The 21,339-nt window shown below is 45.0% G+C and overlaps 1 protein-coding gene across 1 annotated transcript in view; it reads left to right on the top strand.

Moving 5' to 3' along the window:
* LOC121551658 (TBC1 domain family member 16-like) overlaps window positions 1-21,138 on the top strand; it is a 29,748-nt gene extending 8,610 nt beyond the window's left edge. The window contains exons 5-13 of the mRNA XM_041864366.2: window positions 9,539-9,733; window positions 10,108-10,255; window positions 11,188-11,352; window positions 11,690-11,838; window positions 15,866-16,000; window positions 17,537-17,723; window positions 18,287-18,466; window positions 18,798-18,944; window positions 19,749-21,138. Coding sequence (XP_041720300.1) covers window positions 9,539-9,733; window positions 10,108-10,255; window positions 11,188-11,352; window positions 11,690-11,838; window positions 15,866-16,000; window positions 17,537-17,723; window positions 18,287-18,466; window positions 18,798-18,944; window positions 19,749-20,033 — 1,591 coding nt within the window. The 3' untranslated portion in view covers window positions 20,034-21,138. The remainder of the gene's footprint in view (window positions 1-9,538; window positions 9,734-10,107; window positions 10,256-11,187; window positions 11,353-11,689; window positions 11,839-15,865; window positions 16,001-17,536; window positions 17,724-18,286; window positions 18,467-18,797; window positions 18,945-19,748) is intronic.
* The last annotated feature ends 201 nt before the right edge of the window (window positions 21,139-21,339 follow it).

The following is a 21,339-nucleotide window of genomic DNA, read 5'->3' as shown; positions in this document are numbered from 1 at the left end:
AGAGGCCTGTAATTTTCATCATAGGTACACGTCAACTATGACAGACAAAATGAGAATTTTTTTCTCCAGAAAATCACATTGTAGGATTTTTTATGAATTTATTTGCAAATTATGGTGGAAAATAAGTATTTGGTCAATAACAAAAGTTTCTCAATACTTTGTTATATACCCTTTGCTGGCAATGACACAGGTCAAACGTTTTCTGTAAGTCTTCACAAGGTTTTCACACACTGTTGCTGGTATTTTGGCCCATTCCTCCATGCAGATCTCCTCTAGAGCAGTGATGTTTTGGGGCTGTCGCTGGGCAACACTGACTTTCAACTCCCTCCAAAGATTTTCTATGGGGTTGAGATCTGGAGACTGGCTAGGCCACTCCAGGACCTTGAAATGCTTCTTACGAAGCCACTCCTTCGTTGCCCGGGCGGTGTGTTTGGGATCATTGTCATGCTGAAAGACCCAGCCACGTTTCATCTTCAATGCCCTTGCTGATGGAAGGAGGTTTTCACTCAAAATCTCACGATACATGGCCCCATTCATTCTTTCCTTTACACGGATCAGTCGTCCTGGTCTCTTTGCAGAAAAACAGCCCCAAAGCATGATGTTTCCACCCCCATGCTTCACAGTAGGTATGGTGTTCTTTGGATGCAACTCAGCATTCTTTGTCCTCCAAACACGACAAGTTGAGTTTTTACCAAAAAGTTCTATTTTGGTTTCATCTGACCATATGACATTCTCCCAATCCTCTTTTGGATCATCCAAATGCACTCTAGCAAACTTCAGACGGGCCTGGACATGTACTGGCTTAAGCAGGGGGACACGTCTGGCACTGCAGGATTTGAGTCCCTGGTGGCGTAGTGTGTTACTGATGGTAGGCTTTGTTACTTTGGTCCCAGCTCTCTGCAGGTCATTCACTAGGTCCCCCCGTGTGGTTCTGGGATTTTTGCTCACCGTTCTTGTGATCATTTTGACCCCACGGGGTGAGATCTTGCGTGGAGCCCCAGATCGAGGGAGATTATCAGTGGTCTTGTATGTCTTCCATTTCCTAATAATTGCTCCCACAGTTGATTTCTTCAAACCAAGCTGCTTGCCTATTGCAGATTCAGTCTTCCCAGCCTGGTGCAGGTCTACAATTTTGTTTCTGGTGTCCTTTGACAGCTCTTTGGTCTTTGCCATAGTGGAGTTTGGAGTGTGACTGTTTGAGGTTGTGGACAGGTGTCTTTTATACTGATAACAAGTTCAAACAGGTGCCATTAATACAGGTAATGAGTGGAGGACAGAGGAGCCTCTTAAAGAAGAAGTTACAGGTCTGTGAGAGCCAGAAATCTTGTTGTTTGTAGGTGACCAAATACTTATTTTCCACCATAATTTGCAAATAAATTCATAAAAAATCCTACAATGTGATTTTCTGGATATTTTTTTCTCAATTTGTCTGTCATAGTTGACGTGTACCTATGATGAAAATTACAGGCCTCTCTCATCTTTTTAAGTGGGAGAACTTGCACAATTGGTGGATGACTAAATACTTTTTTCCCCCACTGTATGTATTGAATCCAGTCTCTCTCAGTTCAGACGCTGAATATTGGTGTCTTATCTCGCAATGGAGACCTATTGAAATGGTTTAAGCATAAGCACATAACAGAAATGCTTTTCCAATTATTTGGGTAGAGCAGCATCCAACTTGTTAAATAAATATTTGAAACTGACTGCCTGAATGCAAACAAGAACCTGCAACTCATTTGCGTAAATGTCCAATGCTTATTTTAAGTAACTGCCAATTTGATCGTTTTCCCACCACTTTATAAAAGAGTTTAGAAAAAAGAGCAAGAGCGAGAGAGAGCAGCAACAGTTTTCTGTGTTTAAAGGGTATAAACTTGAATAATGTTGAACCCCCACTCCAGATGCCAGTTTCTCACCTCACAACAAGAGAATGGATGTTTCTCACCAGATCAAGGTAGTTGTAATAGGCTAAACCTACCACATAGTGGAGCCACAGAGAAGAGGATAAGATTACTTTTACTGGCAGTGGGGGAGGTTCAGACTTTACACCGCATTAAAAAAAATATAAAAAATATTTACTCTTTATTTAACTAGGTAAGTCAGTTAAGAACAAATTCTTATTTACAATGACGGCCTGCCAAGGCTGGATGTGTGCACTCTGTAGGGAGAGAAAGGGCTGTGAAAGCAGATAATGACAAGGTTATGGTAATATCCAGTACATGTATGTTCTTATTGTCAACATGGGCCAAAGCACACACATTGTCCTTCACTAAATGCAATCCAATTAAAGCAGCTTAGTTAGCAGTTAGCACGCATATTCATTATGTGGTCCATGCGGGAATTGTACCGACAGCCTTGGTGTTGCCAACACTCTGCTCCAACCAACTAAACCATCTGGACTAAACCACTATCATGTTGCTGTACTGACTTTATGGCCATTCTCCTTTATAAATCCCTCAGAGGTCGTTTCCACACAGAGGTATTTGGCCAGAAACACAGCCCAGGATCAGTGAGTTTGAAGTGTGTGCGTGTGTGTGTCCATTTAGTGTGTGACTTGGCAGCTTTCTCTTGCACTGCCTCTAACCTTTTCTTCATCCCCTCTCCCTCCCCCTTTCTCTCTCACTCTCTTTCGATTGCTCTCTCTCTCTCTCCCTCTCTCTTTATCTCTTTCTCCTTCGCTAATGTTTCTCTTTAAGCTAATCTCTTCATTTCTTGCTCCCTGTACTTCCTTCCCCCCTCCCTTCCTCCCTCCCTGGGTCTGTGTGAAACTCTCTTTGATTCCTCCCTGCTCCTGGGGTTGTTGTGCTGGGCTGAGTGTCAGCTGGGTGGATTAGAGGAGTGGTCTGGTCCGGGCCTGCAGGCAGCAGCCAACGCCTCTGGAACACCACAGCTCTCAGCTTTAATTGACACTGTTAAGGGGCCTGGGACTGGAAACATGTCACTAGGAATCATGCAGAGAGAAATAATCTATGTGTAAGAAAGAGAGAGAAAGAGCGAGAGTACAGTATGCTGGTGTGTGAGAGAGACTGTGTATTGTAGCTAGTGTGTGTGTGTGAGTGCATGCGCGCATACGTGTTCACAATGCTATTAGTGTTTCACCCCTTTGAAACTCTGCTCTAAATGGTTAAGCCATTAGTTGCTCCAGTACAATATTCTAAACCACTGAATGTAGTGCGTCTGTAGGACAAAATTGCTATTATTTTTCTTAATCTTTAAAACTTTTAAATTCATAATGTATCTCAAAGGCTTCTTGCTGCCCTTTACAATGGTTAGAATCCAAAACATAGGTAATTCAATTATAATGAATTTCCATGCAAATGTACAATAATACATTATATTGTATCGTATTAAAACATAAAACCTAGTTTTAGCTCTCCTCCTCTCCCTACCCTACCAAGGGTTTTGATTAGATGTTTTTATACTGAACAAAAATATTAACGCAACATGTAAAGTGTTGGTTTCATGAGCTGAAATAAAATATCCCAGAAATTTTCCATACGCACAAAAAACTTTTGTGCACAAATTTGTTTACGTCCCTGTTAGTGAGCATTTCTCCTTTGCCAAGATAATCCACCCACCTGACAGGTGTAGCATATCAAGAAGCTGATTAAACAGCGTGATTATTACACAGGTGCACCTTGTGCTGGGGACAATAAAAGGCCACTCTAAAATGTGCAGTTTTGTCGCACAACAAAACGCCACAGATGTCTCAAGTTTTGAGGGAGCGTGCAATTGGCATGCTGACTGCAGGAATGTCCACCAGAGCTGTTGCTAGAGAATTTAATGTTCATTTATACCATAAGCCGCCTCAAACATCGTTTTAGAGAATTTGGCAGTACGTCCAACCGGCCTCACAACAGCAGACCACGTGTAACCATGCCAGCCCAGGACCTCCACATCCGGCTTCTTCACCTGTGGGATTGCCTGAGACCAGCCACCGGACAGCTGATGAAACCAAATACACTGCTCAAAAAAATAAAGGGAACACTTAAACAACACATCCTAGATCTGAATGAATGAAATAATCTTATTAAATACTTTTTTCTTTACATAGTTGAATGTGCTGACAACAAAATCACACAAAAATTATCAATGGAAATCAAATTTATCAACCCATGGAGGTCTGGATTTGGAGTCACCCTCAAAATTAAAGTGGAAAACCACACTACAGGCTGATCCAACTTTGATGTAATGTCCTTAAAACAAGTCAAAATGAGGCTCAGTAGTGTGCGTGGCCTCCACGTGCCTGTATGACCTCCCTACAACGCCTGGGCATGCTCCTGATGAGGTGGCGGATGGTCTCCTGAGGGATCTCCTCCCAGGCCTGGACTAAAGCATCCGCCAACTCCTGGACAGTCTGTGGTGCAACGTGGCGTTGGTGGATGGCGCGAGACATGATGTCCCAGATGTGCTCAATTGGATTCAGGTCTGGGGAATGGGCGGGCCAGTCCATAGCATCAATGCCTTCCTCTTGCAGGAACTGCTGACACACTCCAGCCACATGAGGTCTAGCATTGTCTTGCATTAGGAGGAACCCAGGGCCTACCGCACCAGCATATAGTCTCACAAGGGGTCTGAAGATCTCATCTCGGTACCTAATGGCAGTCAGGCTACCTCTGGCGAGCACATGGAGGGCTGTGCGGCCCCCAAAGAAATGCCACCCCACACCATGACTGAACCACCGCCAAACCGGTCATGCTGGAGGATGTTGCAGGCAGCAGAACGTTCTCCACGGTGTCTCCAGACTCTGTCACGTCTGTCACATGTGCTCAGTGTGAACCTGCTTTCATCTGTGAAGAGCACAGGGCGCCAGTGGCGAATTTGCCAATCTTGGTGTTCTCTGGCAAATACCAAACGTAAGCACAACCCCCACCTGTGGACGTCGGGCCCTCATACCACCCTCATGGAGTCTGTTTCTGACCGTTTGAGCAGACACATGCACATTTGTGGCCTGCTGGAGGTCATTTTGCAGGGCTCTGGCAGTGCTCCTCCTGCTCCTCCTTGCACAAAGGCGGAGGTAGCGGTCCTGCTGCTGGGTTGTTGCCCTCCTACGGCCTCCTCCACGTCTCCTGATGTACTGGCCTGTCTCCTGGTAGCGCCTCCATGCTCTGGACACTACGCTGACAGACACAGCAAACCTTCTTGCCACAGCTCGCATTGATGTGCCATCCTGGATGAGCTGCACTACCTGAGCCACTTGTGTGGGTTGTAGACTCCGTCTCATGCTACCACTAGAGTGAAAGCACCGCCAGCATTCAAAAGTGACCATAACATCAGCCAGGAAGCATAGGAACTGAGAAGTGGTCTGTGGTCACCACCTGCAGAACTACTTCTTTATTGGGGGTGTCTTGCTAATTGCCTATAATTTCCACCTGTTGTCTATTCCATTTGCACAACAGCATGTGAAATGTATTGTCAATCAGTGTTGCTTCCTAAGTGGACAGTTTGATTTCACAGAAGTGTGATTGACTTGGAGTTACATTGTGTTGTTTAAGTGTTCCCTTTATTTTTTTGAGCAGTGTAATTTCTACACAAACTGTCAGGAACCTTCTCAGGGAAGCTCATCTGCGTGCTCGTCGTCCTCACCAGGGGCTTGACCTGACTGCAGTTCGGCGTCGTCACCAACATCAGTGGGCTAATGCTCACCTTCGATGGCCACTGGGCGAGCAGTTTGCTGATGTCAACGTTGTGAACTGAGTGCCCCATGGTGGCGGTGGGGTTATGGTATGGGCAGTCATAAGCTACGGACAACAAACACAATTGCAATTTATCAATGGCAATTTAAATGCACAGTGATACCATGACGAGGTCCTGAGGCCCATTGTCTTGCCATTCATCCGCCGCCATCACCTCATGTTTCAGCATGATAATGCACGGCCCCATATCACAAGGTTCTGTACCCAATTCCTGGAAGCTGAGAATGTCTTCCATGGCCTGCATACTCAGACATGTCACCCACTGAGCATGTTTGGGATGCTCTGGATCTATGCGTACCACAGCATGTTCCAGTTCCCGCCAATATCCAGCAACTTCTCACAGTAGTGGGACAACATTCCACAGGCCACAATCAACAGCTTGATCAACTCTATGCGAAGGAGATGTGTCTCGCTGCATGAAGCAAATGGCGGTCACCCCAGATACTGACTGGTTTTCTGTTCCACGCTCCTACCTTTTTTTTTTAAAGGTATCTATCACCAACAGATGCATATCTGTATTCCCAGTCATGTGAAATCCATAGATTAGGGCCTAATTAATTTATTTCAATTGACTGATTTCCTGATATAAACTGTAACTCACTAAAATCTTTGAAATTGTTGCATGTTGCGTTTTCTATTTTTGTTCAATGGATTTTATTCAGATCCCCATTAGCTGTTGAAAAAGCAGCAGCTATTCTTCCTGAGGTGTACACAAAACATAGAACATTACAAAATGCACTAATAGATAAGAACAGCAACACAAATGTAAAACTACATTTTAAACGACTAAAGAAAATGGTGTTTGTATGCGTCTCCACAGTCCGCGTTGTTCCTTGAGGTGTTTTATCAGTTTTCTTTTTAAATATTTTTTTTTCTTGCCTGAGTTACCTGAGGGTAGAAGAAAATTCCATGTAGTCATTTTCCCAGCCTCTGTTCTGACTTGGGGACTGGGTTTTTGAGCTGTGTTAACTGGCTGAACAGACAATTCGGTGCTATCAATACATCAATATTTCTTACAACGATCGACAGTGATGCAGTCAATCTCTCCTCTTCACTGAGCCAGGAGAGACTGATATGCATGTTATTGACATTGGCCATCCGTGTACATTTGAGGGCCAGACGTGCTGCTCTGTTCTGGGCCAGCTGCAGCTTTTCTAGGTATTTGTTTTGTCGCACCGGACCATACAACTGGGCAATAGTCAAGATGCGACAAAACCAGAGCCTGCAGGACTAGTTTGGTTGCATGTGATGTTAAAAAAGCAGAGCATCTCTTTATCACAGACAGACCTCTCCCCATCTTTACAACAATAGAATAAATATGCTTTGACCAGGACATTTTACAATCTAATAGAACACCAAGAAGTTTAGTCTCTTCTACTTGATCAACAGCCACATTATTCATTGAGTTTAGAGACCGTGGGTCTCTGTGGGTGTTTAGCCCCAGGCTCTGGTTCTCAGGGTGACGCCAGAGCTCTGTCCCCAGGGTACAGCATCACGTAGGTGGGGAGCAGAGTGCTGTGGGCAGTCTGGTCTCACCCCAGCTTGTAGCTGTAGCTCCCCTGACGAGGGACATACCATTAAAACAGCTTTTCCATCAAAACATGCTGTTGACATGTACTGAGTGTACAAAACATTAAGAACACCTTCCTAATATTGAGTTGCACCCACACTTTTGCCCTCAGAACAGCCTCAATTTGTCAGGGCATGGACTCTACAAGGTGTCGAAAGCGTTCCACAGGGATGCTGGCCCATGTTGACGCCAATGCTTCCCACAGTTGTGTCAAGTTGGCTGGATTTCCTTTGGGTGGTGGACCATTCTTGATACACACCGGAAACTGTTGAGTGTGAAAAACCCAGCACTGTTGCAGTTCTTGACACAAACCGGTGCGCCTGGCACCTACTACCATACCCTGTTCAAAGGCACTTAAATATTTTGTCTTGCCCATTCACCCTCTGAATGGCACACATACACAATCCATGTATCAGTTGTCTCAAGGCTTAAAAATCATTTTAACCTGTCTCCTCCCCTTCATCTACACTGATTGAAGTGGATTTAACAAGTGACATCAATAAGGGATCCTAGCTTTCACCTGGATTCAGTCTATGTCATGGAAAGAGCAGGTATTCCTAATGTTTTGTACACTCAGTGTATAGTCTGTGTATAACACACTGTTATACATAGGCTATAGTGTAGTCGCTATAGAGAACAGCATCAGCTATTAGTGTGAACATTTAGCATTAGCTAATTGAGATCCACTGATGAGGTAGATGACATTTAAAACCTCTCCGTAAGCACCCACTGTTATGTTAGCGTAAGCTAGCTTCGCTTCATTGATTAAGTAGACGACATTTAAAACAGGTCCATGTTCAACACCTTCTGTTAATGCTGCTTAGTTAACTGGAAAGACCATAGAGACTGTTAGCTTAGCAATATCCCTATGAGAGTTACGGTAGAGTTAGCATGTAGCGCAGTTTAAATATTTGTTTTAATCAATCAAATGTTGTCAGGTGTTATTACAGCAGACCATTAAGTGTGAGACGTTTGGTTTCTGTATGTTCTCTCAGCACCTCAATGTAATACAACAGGCCTAGTACTCAGACCTGGGTTCAAATACTTAAAGAAATAATTTATAATGCTTTTGCTGGGCTTGATTGAGCTTTCCTGTTGCAATGGAACCAATAGACAAGTCCCAAACGTGCAAAGCCCGCTCATTTGGCACCCCAGACAGGCTAAAGTAAACACTCAAATTATTTGAAAGATTTCAAATAGTATTTGAACCAGGTCTGCTATGACTAGGTTTAGATTGAGCCAGACAGAATCCCCCCACTTCTCTGTGCTGTAGTGTCCCAGAACTCAGAACTGGGACCTGGTTTATGATGTGATACATGATCCAGAGGGCAGTAAATCTGACCAATGAGGGGAAACCTTGCTGTCTCTATCAATCTCACATATTACTTTCCCATATACAGGTATGTGACGACCCGAGACATGATCAATTCACAGCCATTGATTTAGTTTGAAACTGACCAGCTCTAGCTCCTCTCCTCGGACCAATAGGCTGTTTGTGTTTATTATGGACTTAGAGAAATACTGTTCCATCAGCATACAAGGAAAGAGCATTTCAATGTAAATGTTTTTCCATATGACTGACTTGTGTTTCTTAGACCTGTTTTTAAAGTTGGCCACATTTGCAATTAATACGTCACTGTGCTTCTCAGGTCTGGCTCTCAGACTCCGAGACGTGTCTTGGAGTACGTTTTGGTTGTTAGTTGTGTTTGATTTACCCCCCTTACCCAGTTGTTTTATGTGTGTGTGTGTGTGTGTGTGCGTGTTAACGCAGTAGAGGAACTCCCAGCTCGGGTTACGGTGCCGGGAAAAACACAGTGGCCATGGGGGAAGGACGGGGGAAATTGGAAGGCAGATGCTGTGATTTGTGTGTGTGTGTGCACAGTTTCTGTTGTATGCACTGTGTGTGTGTGTGGCATGCGTGGTTCCCCCCTGCACAGTAACCTCCATGCATTCTTCTAATTCTCTGTCCCCTGGTCTAAGCCAGCACAATCCCAGGACATAAAACAAGGGACCACAACAGGGCAGCAAATAGACTCCTGATATTCAACACTAGTCACAGACAGTACATAGCCCTCTGGACCCTGTTTGCGATATCTAGGCTTATGTATTGTTAGAACGACATTTGTGTGCAATGCAATGATTGTCCAACATTTCCCTTAGACGCTGTTCTAAGGTCTGTTTTGCATTTACCACTAATAGTTACGGTTACCATCGGGTGGGTGTAAATTAATCTGATCCTACAACCAACTCAACTTCTCCCCCCTCCTTTTCTCAGGGAGCTGTGCGACGAGTCCATGACCCATTCGGCTAGCTCCGCCTCCAGCCTGGACAGCCACGCCCCCTCTGAGAACAACAGCCAATCGCAGGGCATGCGGTGGGAGGAGCAGCAGAAGGTGCTGGCGTTGGAGCAGCTGGGGGGAGTGTTCCGGGTCGACCTGGGGCATATGAGGTCGCTCCGCCTCTTCTTCAGGTCAGCCAGGGGTCACGGGGTCACGGGGGGTCATGTTGTCTGGATACTTTATGACTTCAGGAACTGACTTTTACTCTCATAACAACTCACCTGTGTACAGTTGTGTTGTTTGGCCTGTGAGGGTAAAGGGGAAGATTATCATTGAGTCCAACTCAAACGATTACAAAAATGAAGAAGTCACTTCAAAAAGTAGGCCTATATGTATGTAAAAAAGTACTGTATTTGACAATCCAGGAAATTCCCCTGAAATTCTTCTCCAACAGAGTTTGCTGTATATGTTATAAGCCATGTTTGAGCAGTGCAGGAACAATGTATGTGTATTTCTTTCAGCCAGTGTTTCTGTATGTTTGACATACGGTATGTTTTGATTCCAGTGATGAGGCGTGTAACAGTGGTCAGCTGGTGATCGCCAGCAGGGAGAGCCAGTATAAGGTCCTCCACTTCCACCACACAGGTCTGGACAAGCTGGCTGAGGTCTTCCAACAGTGGAAGTGCTGTAGAGAGACCCAGCTCAAAGACCAGGTGAGACATGGTAGCATTGTGGCTAGACCGGGAGACTCATGGGCGGCGCACAATTGGCCCAGCGTCGTCCAGGGTAGGGGAGGGAATGGCCGGCAGGGATGTAGCTCAGTTGATAGAGCATGGCGTTTGCAACGCCAGGGTTGTGGGTTCGATTCCCACGGGGGGCCAGTATAATAAAAATATGTATTCACTAACTGTAAGTCGCTCTGGATAAGAGCGTCTGCTAAATGACTAAAATGTAAATGTAAATGTTATACCATCTTTTTTTACTTCGGCGTTATTATTGTGGCTAGATATGTTATTTCAGTGTTAGCATAATGGCTAGTTCCTTGATATATCTCTTTCTCTCTCTGCCCCCCACCCATCTCTCTCACTCTCTCTCCGCCCCCCACCCATCTATCTCGCTCTCTCTTTCTCTCTCTTCCCCCCACCCATCTCTCTCGCTCTCTCTCCTCTCTCTCTGCCTCCCACCCATCTCTCTCACTCTCTCTCTGCCCCCACCCATCTATCTCGCTCTCTCTTTCTCTCTCTTCCCCCCACCCATCTCTCTCCTCTCGCTCCTCTCTCTCTGCCTCCCACCCATCTCTCTCACTCTCTCTGCCCCCCACCCATCTCTCACTCTCTCTTTCTCTCTCTTCCCCCACCCATCTCTCTCGCTCTCTCTCCTCTCTCTGCCTCCCACCCATCTCTCTCACTCTCTCTCTGCCCCCACCCATCTATCTCGCTCTCTCTTTCTCTCTCTTCCCCCCACCCATCTCTCTCGCTCTCGCTCCTCTCTCTCTGCCTCCCACCCATCTCTCTCACTCTCTCTCTGCCCCCCACCCATCTCTCACTCTCTCTTTCTCTCTCTGCCCCCCCACCCATCTATCTCGCTCTCTCTCCGCCCCCCCACCCATCCATCTCGCTCTCTCTCTCCTCCCTCTCTTTTCCAGGTAGTGGATGAGAAGTCATGTATGCAGTTCTCCATCCGGAGGCCCACCCTGCCGTCCGCTGAGACCCACCCAGAGGAACGTCTGTACCGCCGCCTGGACGTCACCACCTGGCTCCGACACCTCAACCACAACGGACAGGTGGAGGAGGAGTACAAGCTACGCAAGGTGAGTGTGTAGCTGTGATAAGACCTTGGAAGACTGACTGAGTCAGTGGGCAGCTTCAGATACACAGCAGATGTGGAACGGTCATTGTTCAAATCACCAGTTATGTGTGTGTGTGTTTTAAGATATCTTAAATTAAAATTACTTGGAGCTGATTTCCTGGTATTTTTACAGTGTTATGTCCAACAATGAAAATGAGAAAAACATTTAACCACCAGCAGGCCAAATTCGTCCCTGGGCCACCAGTTGGGGAACCCTGGTGTAGTTACTGTAGCTAACATTGTTAAATTCTAGACTTCTACTACCCAGGCTGATCATGTCCTCTCTTTCCCCCCCTCAGGCCATCTTCTTTGGGGGCGTCGACCCATCCATCCGCGGGGAGGTGTGGCCCTTCTTACTGCACTACTACAGCTGTGACTCCTCCTCCCAGGAGAGAGAGGCCTGGAGACTGCAGAAACGCTCAGAGTACCACGACATCCAGCAGAGGAGGTAGGTGGCTGTGGGGTGCAAACAGTATGTTTCTGGGTTTACTATAACTAATGTCTCTCCATCCAGGGGAGCTGCACTGCTACTGACTGTGTCTCTGTGTGTGTGTGTGTGTGTGTGTGTGTGTGTGTGTGTGTGTGTGGGCAGGCGGGCGGGCTGGGGGGGGCAGAAGAAAAAAAAAGTCAGTTCTAACCATAATAAAGTTGTGTATTGTATTTCTATTCCATGTAAGAAGGACATTCATAACACTGGAACATATGTGGTTTATTTATCCAAAGGAATAAGGTGGCACCAAGCCATATCCTGCTAACTATTAACACACACACACACACACTTTGCAAATGGAGCAAACAATAGACACACTTACAGAACGTGTTATGGGAGTGCTGGGTGTAAATGAACAGGCCTCTTGGGAAACAACATGTAAACGCTGATCAAATCATATTCTCATATTCTACCTATCAATAGGATGACTACAGCTCGATAGGCACGTACGCACCACACATCACACACCACACACCAACACACCACACATCACACACCATGCACCACATACCACACACACCACACATCACATACCACACACCACACACACACACCACACATCACACACCACACACCACACACCACATACCACACACTAAAAGAGAGTAAAGGATGCAACTAGTCAGAGTTTACATTAACCTTCCAGCGTTACCTGTCTGTGTCTGTCCCTAATCCTCTTTCTTTTTTCAATACGTTTAAATTTTTTATTTTTGTCATTTAACAGATGTCTTACCTAGAGCACCTTACAGGAGCAATTAGGGCTAAGTGCCTTGCTCAAGGGCACATTGGCACATTTTTCACCTAGTCGGCTTGGATATTCGAACCAGCGACCTTTCGGATACTTGGCTGTACGCTCTTACCCACTAGGCTACCTAAGCCTCCACACAGTGTGCATGTGTGCACAAGTGCACAGAATTAATATGATAATTGGCCAGTCTTCAGCGGTATGGTATATTAACCTTTTGAATACATCAGAAGACCTAATCCAAACCAGTCAATTAGAAGCTCTATTCCTCCTGTGATGTGATGTGGCTGTTAGAAAAACACTTGACTGAGCCTCCAGGGGCCACTGGCTCATTAAGACCCTGGAACTACAGTCTCTGCCTTATAGAGGTGGTGGCACTGGTAACACTGTCCTTAAAGCCTGCAGATATAATGCATTATGATGCAGGTATAATAACTTTTATAAACTGGGTGGGTCGAGCCCAGAATGCTGATTGTCTGACAGCCGTGGTATATCAGACCGTATACCATGGGTATGACAAAACATTTATTTTTACTGCTCTAATTATGTTGGTAACCAGTTTATAATAGCAATAAGGCACCTCGGGGGGTTGTGATATATGGCCAATATACCACGGCTAAGGGCTGGGTCCAGTCACTACGCGTTTCGTCGTGCATAAGAACAGCCCTTAGCCGTGGTATATTGACCATATACCACACCTCATCGGGCCTTATTGCTTAAATAAGACTTATCATGAACATGTATGACACCCTTAGAATCATCTCTTTGTGATCCTGACTAAAGACCAGCCCCTGTTAATTAAATCAATTAGTTATATATGGAAATGTAACATTAGATTATTTATATTTTGTTTTAGATGGTCATAAGTTACATTTTGAAGAATCAATTATTGCTTGTTTGATGTTCAGTTATGTGCTGTAGCCAGTACTGTTGAAGATGTAAAAAAATGGAGGATCCTGCTTGAGAGGAGAGGAATGTCCAAATATACCTGTTCTGAACAAACACTGGAGGAGAAGAGGGTTGTGGAGAGTTGATTCAGTTTACTCGTCTATTTTCTAGAAGGTCTGATGTCTTTGAGGTCTTACATGCTAATGTTAATGTTGAGTTACAGTGGGGGAAAAAAGTATTTAGTCAGCCACCAATTGTGCAAGTTCTCCCACTTAAAAAGATGAGAGAGGCCTGTAATTTTCATCATAGGTACACGTCAACTATGACAGACAAAATGAGGAAAAAAATTCCAGAAAATCACATTGTAGGATTTTTTATGAATTTATTTGCAAATTATGGTGGAAAATAAGTATTTGGTCAATAACAAAAGTTTCTCAATACTTTTTTATATACCCTTTGTTGGCAATGACACAGGTCAAATGTTTTCTGTAAGTCTTCACAAGGTTTTCACACACTGTTGCTGGTATTTTGGCCCATTCCTCCATGCAGATCTCCTCTAGAGCAGTGATGTTTTGGGGCTGTCGCTGGGCAACACGGACTTTCAACTCCCTCCAAAGATTTTCTATGGGGTTGAGATCTGGAGACTGGCTAGGCCACTCCAGGACCTTGAAATGCATCTTACGAAGCCACTCCTTCGTTGCCCGGGCGGTGTGTTTGGGATCATTGTCATGCTGAAAGACCCAGCCACGTTTCATCTTCAATGCCCTTGCTGATGGAAGGAGGTTTTCACTCAAAATCTCACGATACATGGCCCCATTCATTCTTTCCTTTACACGGATCAGTCGTCCTGGTTCCTTTGCAGAAAAACAGCCCCAAAGCATGATGTTTCCACCCCCATGCTTCACAGTAGGTATGGTGTTCTTTGGATGCAACTCAGCATTCTTTGTCCTCCAAACACGACAAGTTGAGTTTTTACCAAAAAGTTCTATTTTAGTTTCATCTGACCATATGACATTCTCCCAATCCTCTTCTGGATCATCCAAATGCACTCTAGCAAACTACATGTACTGGCTTAAGCAGGGGGACACGTCTGGCACTGCAGGATTTGAGTCCCTGGCGGCGTAGTGTGTTACTGATGGTAGGCTTTGTTACTTTGGTCCCAGCTCTCTGCAGGTCATTCACTAGGTCCCCCCATGTGGTTCTGGGATTTTTGCTCACCGTTCTTGTGATCATTTTGACCCCACGGGGTGAGATCTTGCGTGGAGCCCCAGATCGAGGGAGATTATCAGTGGTCTTGTATGTCTTCCATTTCCTAATAATTGCTCCCACAGTTGATTTCTTCAAACCAAGCTGCTTACCTATTGCAGATTCAGTCTTCCCAGCCTGGTGCAGGTCTACAATTTTGTTTCTGGTGTCCTTTGACAGCTCTTTGGTCTTGGCCATAGTGGAGTTTGGAGTGTGACTGTTTGAGGTTGTGGACAGGTGTCTTTTATACTGATAACAAGTTCAAACAGGTGCCATTAATACAGGTAACGAGTGGAGGACAGAGGAGCCTCTTAAAGAAGAAGTTACAGGTCTGTGAGAGCCAGAAATCTTGCTTGTTTGTAGGTGACCAAATACTTATTTTCCACCATAATTTGCAAATAAATTCATTAAAAATCCTACAATGTGATTTTCTGGATTTTCTTTCTTCTCATTTTGTCTGTCATAGTTGACGTGTACCTATGATGAAAATTACAGGCCTCTCTCATCTTTTTAAGTGGGAGAACTTGCACAATTGGTGGCTGACTAAATACTTTTTTCCCCCACTGTACATGACTAGGGGATTCTGGTAGCAGATCCAGGTACAGCTGATGACTGTTCTCCAGAAAGGAAGAAGAGAGAGAGAGTGAGGCATGGAGGTAGAGAGGGAACGAGGGACTGGGAGAGAGAAGGAGTGAGAGGGAGGAGACGCCGAGGGACAGGCAGACACAAACACAGCCCCAGAAAGTAAACAGTTGCGTGAAGTTGCATCACGCCTGGTGTTATTGTTCCTGGCGGGGCTCAATGGAAAACACATAGTGTTAATTAAATCCCCCCTGCTCTGCTCGTTAGGGTAGGGGTCAGGTCCTCACTGTTCAGGTTCTGAGCCAGAGGGTGATGGGAGGGGGTTAGGGTTAGATCATAGGTTGTTTAAGTGGTTTCAACAACCTCACCCTACCCTTTTCCTGTCATCCTATCAAGGGTTCAATTAAAAGTAAGTTTTTGAAGTTGCGGAACTGCCCTCAAGTTTGGTTGACATTAGTGCATAGCCCCAGTATTTAACCCAGTTTAAAACCGCTTCCTACCTGTGTCTGCCCCGGCCATCCCCAGGTTGTCTATGAGTCCTGAGGAGCACAGTGACTTCTGGAGGAAGGTTCAGTTCACCGTGGATAAGGACGTGGTGAGAACAGACCGCAGCAACCACTTCTTCAGGGGAGAGAACAACCCCAATGTGGAGATCATGAGGTGAGGACAGCTGGCTCTCTGTCTGGGTCTCTCCCTCTTTCGTTCCCTGTTCTCTTACTCTCTCTTCTCTCTGCTCTTTCAATCTTACACCTTCTATCCCCTGCCACTCCTCTTTCTCTCTTTCCTCTCATCTCTATCTCTGTCACTCTTTATTCTATATTTCACTCTTCCCTCTCTTTCTCATTCTCCTCTCCTCCATTTATTCCTCACCTTTTCAATTCCTCATCATCTTTCCTATCCCATAGTCCAGTGCACAGGAGGTAATATTGTACATGAATATCATATTCTGAACCCTGGGGGAAGCTAGCTAATGACTTTCATGCTTTATTGACTCCCACTAAGCTCTTAGTACACTACTTCTGATGCATACTTACAGCTAATAGCTTCCTAAATGAGGCTCTAAAGGTTTCGAAACCAGGCTGTTTGTTAAGTGACTCTCATGGCTGGATCTCAGTTTTGGTCAAAGTAACTGGGTCAAGTAGAGTAGGGGTGGGGGAGGTTAGAACTCTCATGTATTATTATGGCCTAATTTTATCTCACCACTTTTCATATTTGTTTTATTCATTCGCTTACTCTAAGTTCTAATGCCATAGTGTTAATTAGTTTAAGTTCCTTGGTGTCCACATCACTAAGGAATGATCATGGTCAACATACTCCAACACAGTCGTGAAAGCACGGTAACGCCTCTTCCCCCTCAAGAGGCTGAAAAGATTTGGCATGGACCCTCAGATCATTATAAAGTTCTACAGCTGCACCATTGAGAGCATCCTGACTGGCTGCGTCACCGCTTGGTATGGCAACTGCTTGGCATCCGACCGCAAGGCGCTACAGAGGGTAGTGTGTACGGCCCAGTACATCACTGGGGCCGAGCTTCCTGCCATCCAGGACCTCTATACCAGGTGGTGTCCAAGGAAGGCCCTAAAAATTGTCAGACTCCAGCCACCCAAGTTATAGACTGTTCTCTCTGCTACCGCACGGCAAGCGGTACCGATGCACCAAGTCTGGAAACAACATGACCCTGAACAGCTTCTACCCCCAAGCCATAAGACTGCTAAATATTTAGTTCGGGTGGCTATTGGTTAACTATTTAACTATCTGTATTGACCCTTTATGCACTAATTATTTTGACTCATCACATACGCTGCTGCTACTTGTTTATTATCTCTCCTGTTTCCTAGTCACATTATTCCTAGTTATATGTACATATCTACCTCAATTACCTCTTAGCCCTGCACATTGACTTGGTACTGGTACACCATGTATATAGCCAAGTTATCGTTGCTCATTGTATATTTATTCCTTTAGTTATTATTTCTCTATTTTTCTCTCTGCATTGTTGGGGTTAAAAGTAAGCATTTCACTGTTGGTCTACACCTGTTGTTTACGAAGTATGTGAAAAATACAATTTGATTTGATCTAATTGATTATTTTAGTGTGATGGGTTAGTAAGACTTTGTATGTAGGACTTAGTATGAGGTAATATGCATGACTTGATATCTTGATATTGTCTGTGGTGGTGTTCCTCCCTTCCTCCAGGTGTGTGCTGCTGAACTACGCAGTGTTCAACCCAGAGATGGGCTACTGCCAGGGCATGTCTGACCTGGTGGCTCCCCTGCTGACCGAGGTGCAGGACGAGAGCGACACGTTCTGGTGCTTCGTAGGCCTGATGGAGAACACCATCTTTATCAGCTCTCCCCGCGACGAGGACATGGAGAGACAACTGGTAACTCTCTCACTTTATTACACACACTCTATCTTTCTCTCTCTCTCTCTCTTTCTCTCTCTTTCTCTCTCTTTCTCTCTCTTTCTCTCTCTTTCTCTCTCTCTCTCTCTCTCTCTCTCTCTCTCTCTCTCTCTCTCTCTCTCTCTCTCTCTCTCTCTCTCTCTCTCTCTCTCTCTCTCTCTCTCTCTCTCTCTCTCTCTCTCTCTCTCTCTCTCTCTCTCTCTCTCTCTCTCTCTCTCTCTCTCTCTCTCTCTCTCTCTCTTCTCTCTCTCTCTCTCTCTTTCTCTCTCTCTCACTTTCTTACACACACACACTTTTCTCGCTCTCTCTCTCTCTTTCTCTCTTTCTCTCTTTCTCTCTCTCTCTCTCTCTCGCTCTCTCTCTCTCTCTCTCTCTCTCTCTCACTTTCTTACACACACACACATCTCTCTCTCTCTCTCTCTCTCTCTCTCTCTCTCTCTCTCTCTCTGTGATTCTCTTTTGTGTTTGATTGTTTGTGTGTGTGTGTGGTGTTACATTCATATCCACATTAGCGCCCTAACCATCTCTCTCCCCTGTTCCAGATGTACCTGAGGGAGCTGTTGCGTCTGATGCTGCCCCGGTTCCACCAGCACCTGACCCAGCTGGGGGAGGATGGGCTACAGCTGCTGTTCTGTCACCGCTGGATCCTACTCTGTTTCAAACGGGAGTTCCCCGACACAGAGGCCCTGCGCATGTGGGAGGCCTGCTGGGCACACTACCAGGTACACAACTTTACATCAGCATACGCACAGCAACATCATCATGTTGTACATGGCATTGGTGTACACAGAGCAATATCAAACACAACATTGGCATACATACACCAATATCAAACAATGTGTGTAACAATATGTATTAACAACTGTGTGTAACAATGTTAGGAGTTTATAGCCGGTATAGGTATAACCATCATTCATACAACCCACTAGTTATGGAGATTAGAGTTGGATGTAGACACAACCACACACAACCACACACAACCACTGTACTGTAGGCAGGCTCTCCACAGTTAAGTGTAAATGTACTTCATCATTAACACTATCGCTCCCTCAGACGGACTACTTCCATCTGTTCGTGTGTGTGGCCATCATCGTGCTGTACGGTGATGACGTAACGGAGCAGCAGTTAGCCACCGACCAGATGTTGCTCCACTTCAGCAACCTCTCCATGCACATGAACGGGGAGCTGGTGCTGCGCAAGGTAACGCTAGCAGTTAGCCTTTAGCATGATGTTGCGCTACTCCATGCCACTTTACCTCAAGCATGCTAGCATTTTATGCAACACTAGCATTTTACCCTCTAGTTAGCATACTATGATTGTTGTTTACTTCTTAACTCATCCCCTCAGTGTACACTCATCGACTGCGCCGAATGGATTTAAAAGGAATGGAGTTTGTGATACAACAAAGCATAATAGTCCTTGTTGCTTGCTACCCAGCCCTCAAGGAGAATTGAAATACTTGGTGTGATCCTGCCGTGTTGAGGATTTATGAGTCATGGCCGGTAGTGTGTCTCTGTCTTCTCCTCATGTTTATGGATGCCATGTTAGTACTGCTGCTGCAGCAACAGCACATTTTAGCATGCAGGTGTCATGACTGTTTTAGAACCCCTATTAGATTTGATATCTCTGTGTCTGTGAACAGCTCAGACCTTTTTAGTTTAAATTAAATCATGTTAATTGATTTTGGCTGTGTTAGATTGTTCTTCCACATCTGAAGGAGCTATTGATTCAGTCAAACGCTATTCAAATCTACTTGATACTAAGTGTGATCCTGTTAGCTGTTTTGCAAGTCTTGAGGTATAGCTTCTATTTCCTCCTTTCTAAGTGTTTTCCTCATGTTTAACCTATCTCTCATACTCTGCCACTCCCTTCCTCCACTCCCTTGCTCTCTCACATGCTCTCTTTCTTTCTCTCCATTTCTTCTCTCTACTGCTCTCCTTGACTCTCTCTTACGTTCTCTCTCTCTTTCTCTTCCTCTCTCTCACCCACCCTTCCTACTACCAGGCCCGTAGTCTACTCTACCAGTTCCGTCTGTTACCCAGAATCCCGTGCAGCCTCCATGACATGTGTAAGCTGTGCGGTCCAGGGATGTGGGACAGTCGCTACATCCCGGCCGTGGAGTGTTCCGGGGAGCACCCTGACTCCCAGAGCTGCCCCTATGGCGGCACAGCCATCCCCCAGCCCTCGGCCTCCCCGTCGCCCTCACCCTCACCCTACCCCACCCCACTCCCCGAGGGCAAAAGAGGCTCTAAGACCAGAGACATCTTCACGTTTCGGAAGCAGTCCTGAGGTGAAATAGGGGGGGAGGCGGGAGGGAGACAATGGTGCTAACTGTAACTGTTGAGTAGATCAGGAGCTGCAGTACTGATTTTCCGCCACTAGGATTCCTGACATACTGTGCTTCTCTCTGACACATCTCTCCACACTCTCCCCCGTTTCACAATCTCCATCTTAGTAAAGGGATTTTCCACCTGATCCTTTTGTCCAGTGCGACATGGAACACTGCCTTATAAGAATTTATATTTATTTGGAACACTACCACAGAGACTTGGCACTACGGTTCCCATGAAGAAGAAGCTGCTCTGCTATTGGAGGAGATTGGACAATCATCACTCTGTGTTGGACTGTAACCGTTCAGGGTCCACACTGTGGTCTAAGGTTGCTGGACTGGATTCAAGGTGACTCCAAGGGTCAAATACTGACTTGAGGTGTGTTGCAGTTATTTGAACTCCATCGAAAGGTTTTCATATGCTCACAATGGAATGTTTGTGTGAATAATGGAATGATATATTATCTCAGCATATTGCAATCAGGCTGAGGCCTTTTAACACTACACACTTATAAACCTCCATCAACCAAGAGAGAGGCAAGCTGTCATTTCAACTGTCAGTAAGTTGAAATATTGGTACTTTTCAAATAATATATTTTTTCCATTCCCTTCAAAGAGGGAGTGTGTGTATCTGTGGGTTTGCGATTACAATATTTAGCAATATAGTACGGTTATATCCTTGCATGAACAATCCTTTAAGTATAGAGGGCACAACCTGTTTAGCGAATAACACAGAAGCTCAAAACAGAGGTATATAGGAAACTTTCCACAACAGGTTTTCTACAAACATCCTTATCAGATTCCTGTTCAGAAACCTGCTCATGTATTCTCACATTATCAGATGACACTGCCTGTCAGGCAGAAAGAAGGTGGTATTTCATTTATCTTTGATAAGAGAGGATATTAATAAATATGGCATCTATCAAAGCAATATGGACTGAAAAATAGAAGTTAGACTAGATGTAGAGGATATGAGTTTGTGAAAAATATGGGGTGATGGTTGTGGATATCACAACATTACCAGCCAAAGAGTGTACAGTTTGGTCAGTTAGCTACAGTGGGGAAAAAAAGTATTTAGTCAGCCACCAATTGTGCAAGTTCTCCCACTTAAAAAGATGAGAGAGGCCTGTAATTTTCATCATAGGTACACGTCAACTATGACAGACAAAATGAGATTTTGTTTTCCAGAAAATCACATTGTAGGATTTTTAATGAATTTATTTGCAAATTATGGTGGAAAATAAGTATTTGGTCAATAACAAAACT

This window comes from Coregonus clupeaformis, chromosome 35, assembly GCF_020615455.1.
Source record: "Coregonus clupeaformis isolate EN_2021a chromosome 35, ASM2061545v1, whole genome shotgun sequence".
NCBI lineage: Eukaryota > Metazoa > Chordata > Actinopteri > Salmoniformes > Salmonidae > Coregonus > Coregonus clupeaformis.
The sequence above is the reverse complement of the archived record's forward strand: the minus strand, read 5'-3'. Positions and strand labels throughout refer to the sequence as shown.